Here is a 7,246-nt window from a genome sequence, read left to right on the forward strand (position 1 = left end):
AGGCCTGATGGACGGCTCGGATAGTGCCTGTCCAGAACGTGCGTTCGAAAATACCGTTTGGGGGCCTGCAGCCCTCTGTAACGTCCCGCCTCTCCGAGGTCGGGCCCGCTTACATCTGGCAGTTTCAACAGGACATAGACTATCCTCACAGACTAACACATGTCTTTTCTGCACATTTTATCATCACTTGTGCACATCCGGGAATAACTTCCCGGTATGTCACTCATCCCCAAATTGCTCCGGGCCAAGCACGTTTAATCTCGGAGTTCTTTGGAGACCGGCTTCCGGAAAAGAAGTTGCAATTTGTTGGTATGAGTATCCTATTAATCCTATTAAGCCTTGGGTCGGGATGTCACATACTCACCACCCCTTTAGAGACCGACGTCATCGTCGGTCAATCCCAAACAGTCAATCCCAAACATCCCAAATACCCGCGCACTGACCCGTCACGTGCCCATCCACATGCCGGTGGCATCTGCGCCTCACGCGCCCATGCTCATGCCCGCGCACTTACGCCCGTATGTGCCCGTGAAACCGCGAGAGTCGGTTCTAATACCATTCTGTAACGTCCCGTCTCCCCGAGGCCGAGCCCGCTTACATCTGGCAGTTTAACTAGGATACAAACTATCCTCACAGATCAACACATGCTTTTTTTTGCACATTTTGTCTTCACTCGTGCGCACCCGGGAATAACTTACCGGTTGGTCACTCATCCCCAAATTGCTCCAGACCAAGCACGGTTAATCTCGGAGTTCTTTGGAGACCGGCTTCTGAAAAAAAATTGCAACTTGTTGGTATGAGTATCCTATTAATCCTATTAAGTTTTGGTCGGGATGTTACACCCCTCCCCCCTCAAGAAATTTTGGCATGGTGAAGAGGAGAAAGGAGAAGAGAGGAGGAAAAAGAAGAAAACGAGTCCCCTCTTGATTCAAGCTCAATTGAAGTGAGTGCTTTGGCACAAAGAATCTAACTAATGGAGCTACATTTAGTTCCTAAAATGGATTTATACAAGGATAATGTATTTTAAATCTCTTTGGGATTTACACTTGAATCTAAGATATACTTGTCACATTTGTCAAAAAAAGCTTCCAACATACAGGCATGCGTTGAAGATTTGTTTCCATGTTTGCCATGTGAACTCGATAGTCCCGTGTTCGAAATCAAACTGGACATGCCCCAACATCAAACCATGCGATGGACATGAACCCATCTTGGGCCCGTCCAGTCCGCAGGCCATGGTGTGGAAGTCCTCCAAAGTTCAAACCTTCTCCCACGCGGTGGCGGCCGGTCGTACTCGTTTGACCACTCCGCCACGAACGAGAGAGAGAGAGAGAGAGAGAGAGAGAGAGAGAGAGAGAGAGCAGATAACCGCATAGCGCACGACCCCGGCCGGGCCGAGCGAGCCAGAGCCCAGAGCCAGAGCGAAGAGGGAGAGAGAGAGAGAGAGAGAGACAGCGAGCATATATGAGACGTCTACGGTAGCTGTGCTCATGGTGATGGGGAGGCCGAACCAGAGCCACGGGAGCGGGGGCGACGAGGAGCGGCTGCCCCTGCGCGGCGGGCTGGAGACGGAGCGGGCGCCGCCGCCGCCCCACCACGCCGCGGAGCAGCTCAAGGAGGCGAGGCGCGGGGGCGGCAGGCTCTGGCGCGCGTCCGTGCGCGCCGGCCTGGTGCTCTGCCTGCTGACGGTTCCGGCCGTCCTGCTCTTGCTGCGGTGGCAGGCCGACTCCTCGCCGCAGTGGGTCTTTGACTTCGAGGCGCCCGAGGAAGACGACGACGACCAAGGTATGTTCTTGCTTTGCTTCTACTGCGGCCAGTTCGCAATGACTAGTATTAGCTCGTACAAAATTTCGTGATCCTTTGCCGATTTCTTCGCCCACGGACCGGATGTCGAACGGCCAGGCAGAGTTCGCAATCGTGCGACAGCGGTGGCTTTTTGCGATTCCAAAGGGACGGCACGGCACGGCACTAGCAAGTAGCAAGCACGATTATCCTTCATCGTCTTCACCTGCCACCACCGATGTGCTATGGGCAGGAAATCGGAGCTGGAATGGTTCGAAGCTTTGAGGCTTTTCTTGGGGGAATCGTCGGTCGGTTGGATCGGACCAGCAAAGCAGATTCCTTTGCCACCTCCGGCTTATTTTATTCGGAGTTGTTTTTGTCCCCTGGAGAGCTTGGTCGCATCCATTAGTCATTCGGAGTAGTACTAGTTTATGCTAGTTGACACATAAATTTTAGCTTTGAAATGATACGCAAATGCAGAGATTATGATTAGCCAATAGCCATCCGCCAGGTAAACCCAACGCGATCCCCACAGAAAATCCGAACAGGGCCGGCCGGACCGGCCTTGCGGCAACTTCCATGTACTTGGCGCCCGCCGCATGGAACACGGAATGAGGCTCGTGGTGGATGCCAGATCAAACAAAATTGACGTTTTCTTTCCTTTCCTATTGCTAAATTCAAATGTTTCCTTTTTTCAAAAGAAAAAATAGAACACTTGTTTTGCGTGGATGAAATATGGTTTGCTAAATTTTACCTTGTCTTATTTACAAAAGAAAAAGTACCGTGTCAGAAGTAGCTCACTAATTCCTCACATTTGGTAGGTAATCAAGTTTTTTTAAAAGAAAATGTACAGAGGCAGCAGAGGCGCGCTTTCCCTGTTCCTTCCCCCTCGTGGCCTCTGGGATTTCTGCAACTTGGGCGGGCGGCTAGCGAAGAATAGGAAAATGAAAATATACTAGTAGCAGTGTACGAGTAGCACTCTAGCAGCCACTTGCTGTTCAATTCGGTAGCCACTTGCCAGTTGCCACTACCGGTCCTCCGCCGATAGCCACACAACTGCGCAACTTGCTCCCAAGCTGACGATGGCAGCATGACTCGTCCTCGTTCGACCCTCTTCCCTCCTTTGCTGCACAAAAAAGGCCAGAGCCGACAGCGATGCTCGCCTTGCCGGCACGCGGGCGCGCATAGGAAAAGAAGAGCCGATGGCGAGCTCATGTGACTGAGACAGGGGCATGGTGAACTTCTTCTTCAAAAAAAAAAAGGGGCATGGTGACGGGGACGGGCCACGGGGAGACGAAGAGGGCGGCGGCGTAGGGGCTCTGGCCCGCCGCGGCACGCGCCCCGCTGACGGTGTGCTTGCTCGGTGTCCTGGCCGAGTGGCCGTCATGCTCCTGCAAGCGGTGGACGACCGAGGTTCGTCCCGCGTGCGTGTCGCCGTGTGCATCTGCCTTGTGTGAGCACACAGCACACGGCGGTTGTGTGAGCTTCACTTCACGCCTTCACCTGTCAATTATTTATGCGCATTCGGCCACACGGCTACCCTGTGGATACATCGGAAGTTTCAGTTTGTGTGAATTTTAGTCCTGTCGAATTAAGTATCCACAGTTTGTGATGACCTGATATAAGGGCAATTTTGTCTGGCATGCGCAAAATACATGCAGTATACGCGTATCAGTGGCATGTCTCAAACAAACTATAATGTCACTGACCTGATTTCGACTTTGTAGTGGGATCTTTCATAACATTGAGAGTCGTAATGATAGAATTCTTCAAAAAAAAAAGTCGTAATGATATGGATCTAATTGTGCGGCAGCTAGTTCAATTTGTCCACGGTCTCTTGAATGTGTGGTCCTTAGGCTAATCCCAATGGTAGTTTCATTTTGTTGTTTCCAAGAGTGCCACATCACCAAAATGCAAATGAAACCATGGATGAAACTCACCCCCACAATGCATTGTTTCATGTTTGCTATTTCATAGGCTCTCATCCTATTTAATTCTAAGACTCATCAAGTGTTGGTATCTGTGCATACATAGTTTCATCTAGATGAAACTCATTTCATCTCTCTCCTCATTAAATCAGTGCCACATCATCTAAAATGGTGACATGGCACCCTATTTAATGTGCATGAAATTCTTATGAAACCTCCACTGGGACTGGCCTTACTCCTTACCGTAAGTCTGCCGGGAGCAGGAAGATTTACTGTGTTTAGATAATTCCAGATAGTCCTTTGTCAGGAGGTTAGTTGTTGTCCTGATGACTCTTAGTACACTTTTTTTATTATGTACTTAACCTTAGATACTTCCCTGCTTCATTGTGAGAAAATCTGGAGTAAAATCTTCATTATGGGAAAATACATTGATCTGCAATTTAGGCAAACAGAGGAAATGTTACACTTGGTGATACAATACAAACAATACCATGTACAACTGCATGCATGTCCAGGCGTCCAGCTCATGGTGTTATAATGCGTATAATACTGCCTCCTGCACAGGGAACAGCAAGGAAGTGCTTCCTTCCCATTGTCTAGTCTCTTGAATTGCAGAAAGGGCAGGCCTGTGATGAATGATCTCCAAGTGGATGCATCATTTCTTTTAACTTGCAAGCAATTTTAGTAGGGAAAAGATCAAACAACCTACCTACATTCAAATTAGTAGATGCAGACATTTAATATGGAGCTATGGACTAACCGTACTTGCATGCTTCTGCGTTGTTCATTGAATAGCCACTCTTTCTGTTGGTTCTTCCTGGCATTGTGTTTGTCTACAGCCTGCTTTCTTGTAACCTTTCCTTTTAATGATACTTGGTACCAACTCCTTCTAGTACTCCATGGCTCCTCTGGTTTTGGCGGTCCTCATGTGCCAACATCATGTTTTGTTATATGTTAGTGAATTGCAAGCTGCAGTGACTGACTCAAAACCTTTTCACCTTCTTTCAGATATACAAGATGATGTGTCTGACGATATATCTCCGTCCCCACAAATTGAGTATGATAGACTTCTGGGTGGCCTTCTGATCGAGGGATTTGATGAAAAATCTTGTAGGAGCAGGTATCAGTTTGCACGCTATCACAAGTCACCAAGCATACCTTCACCGTACCTCATAGAGAGGTTAAGGAAACAAGAATTGTTGCAGAAAAAGTGTGGTCCAGGCACCAAAGCATATAAGGAAGCATCAAAGCAGCTGAGGTCCGGTCAGAGTCAGACCACCAATACCACAGATTGCAACTATCTGATACTGACCATCCACGCTGGCTTGGGGAATCGGATGCTTGAGATTACTTCAGCATTACTATATGCGCTACTTACAAATCGGATTTTGCTTGTGGACCGCTACAAGGAGATTGGTGACCTTTTCTGCGAACCCTTCCCTGGAACCTCATGGTTAGTCCCTTCAGATTTCCCTCTGAGCTATGGCGAGTTTACTCAGAGTAGTCCAGAGAGCTATGGCAACATGCTGCAGAACAAAGCTGCCGGTGGCAATACAAATCGATCTTTGGCTGGTACTCGGCCTAACTATGTGTATCTCCACCTCGATGGTAACTATGGTTTCCATGACAAACTTTTCTTCTGCGAAGACGACCAGCAGTTCCTGCAAGGTGTTCCATGGCTGATCATAAGAACAGACATGTACTTTGTGCCGTCCCTGTTTCTAATTCCAGGTTTCCAAGATGAACTCAGCAGGCTATTTCCAGAGAAAGACACTGTTTTCCATCACTTGGCACGCTATCTTTTTCATCCAACAAACAATATTTGGTATTCTATTACAAAATACTACCGGTCCTACATGGCCAAAGCGGAAAAAAGAGTGGGAATTCAGATAAGAATATATGAAACCAAGGGCATCTTGCAAAGAAATGGCCCATTCCCGCACATTTTGAATCAGATCCTTTCATGTGCACAGAATGAGAAGCTCCTGCCAGAAATTGGCATGATGGAGGGAGCAGCAGCTGAAGCTCAGAATAAGGGAGCAGCAGCTGAGACTCAGAATAACCAAACAATCGTCGTTCTAACTACTTCTTTGAGCTCTTGGTACAGTGATCAGATCCAGAAGAAATACGAAGAACACCCAACAGTTGATGGAACTACTGTCAAAGTGTACCAGCCAAGCCACGAGGAGTACCAGAGGTCAAGGAATAGGAAGCACAACATGAAGGCGCTTGCCGAGATCTATCTACTGAGCATGAACGATGAGCTAATCACCAGTGGCTTTTCCACATTCGGGTACGCAGCTCAGGGGCTCGCTGGCCTGAAGCCATGGATCATGTTCAGGTCAGAGAACCACGTGACACCAGATCCACCGTGCGGCCGCGTCATGTCCATTGAGCCGTGCTTCCACCAGGCTCCCTTCTACGACTGCAAGGCAAAGAGGGACACTGACTTGGGCAAGGTGGTGCCTTACGTGAGGCACTGCGAGGACGTGAGCTGGGGTCTGAAGATTGTAAATGAAACTAAGTTGTAGCTGTAGTTTTGTCAGGACTCAAGGCAGATTTTCTCGCTAACTAGGGCAGAAGTATTTTTTTTTGTTTCAAAAGAAACTATACGTTGTATTCTTTCCCTCTCCTGTATTTGATCCAACTGTAGATAAGTTGATGAACAGGTCCATTAATCTGTTCGCTCTCTGATTCCAAAGAAAAAGAATGAAAAAAATATGCTTACTGTCTGATCATTGCTAACTTGGTCATTATCTTGGCCAAGTCTTGGCATTCTTTTTTTTGTTGTGCAGTTCCCTTGTAATTTTTCTGTGTCTAGCTTCATATCAAGGCGCTTGCTGCCTTTAAACTGGGATCTGTCTATCTGTAACTCGGGTGTTTTGGAAGGATTGAACACCCGAGCATTTTGGTTTGCCTGGGCACATCAATGCACTCAGGTTAAAAATCGAGTGTTTCTCAGGAAGCTAGCACCTGATTTTAGAACCACCATATATACTAATGGTACGTGCAGCTGGTCCTGTCATCTCGCCTAGTATATTGTAGTTGTGACACTTAGATTTTAGATTTCGAATCTCAGACATCCAATGAGACAAATATTCTGAAATTTAATCAACCACAAATCACATTGACAGAGAAGCATATACAATAGTTGTATTCATGTTTCGCAGAGCATGATCGAATAGACATGAGCTCATAAGTGTTCAACCTCACAGCACTAGATTACAAACAATGTAACAGGTATCCCCTGACACTAGATTTCTTATGTATTCACAAAATGCAGCACCACAAGCACACTGTATCAATAGGACACTCAATCAACTAACATGTCCTGACAAGTCTTCATAGTTGATATATATAATTTAGAAAAAAGGTTCCATAGAACCATACTTGAGCAGATAGTCCATCAACTGGCATGTCCTGACAAACCTTCATTGTTGACCAGTCACACTCAAATGGTAGAAGAAAAGGTGTTCACTAGATAATCAAAGTTCACTGGCCTTGTCCAACCTGAATAAGCTATCAGTATAGAAACA

General features: G+C 47.2%; 1 protein-coding gene across 2 annotated transcripts; it reads left to right on the forward strand.

Moving 5' to 3' along the window:
- The first annotated feature begins 1,342 nt into the window (after window positions 1-1,342).
- On the forward strand, window positions 1,343-6,448 carry LOC120642762 (galactoside 2-alpha-L-fucosyltransferase-like). 2 transcript variants are annotated; one of them, XM_039919341.1, is made up of 2 exons: window positions 1,343-1,785; window positions 4,719-6,448. In XM_039919341.1, the coding sequence occupies exons 1-2, from the start codon at window positions 1,491-1,493 to the stop codon at window positions 6,239-6,241; spliced, it is 1,818 nt and encodes a 605-aa protein (XP_039775275.1). In that variant the 5' UTR covers window positions 1,343-1,490; the 3' UTR covers window positions 6,242-6,448. The 2 variants fall into 2 exon arrangements, with proteins under 2 accessions (XP_039775275.1, XP_039775282.1); XM_039919348.1 differs by lacking the exon at window positions 1,343-1,785 and adding an exon at window positions 3,050-3,195.
- The last annotated feature ends 798 nt before the right edge of the window (window positions 6,449-7,246 follow it).

The sequence above is a fragment of the Panicum virgatum genome, chromosome 1K, assembly GCF_016808335.1.
Source record: "Panicum virgatum strain AP13 chromosome 1K, P.virgatum_v5, whole genome shotgun sequence".
NCBI classification, from domain to species: domain Eukaryota; kingdom Viridiplantae; phylum Streptophyta; class Magnoliopsida; order Poales; family Poaceae; genus Panicum; species Panicum virgatum.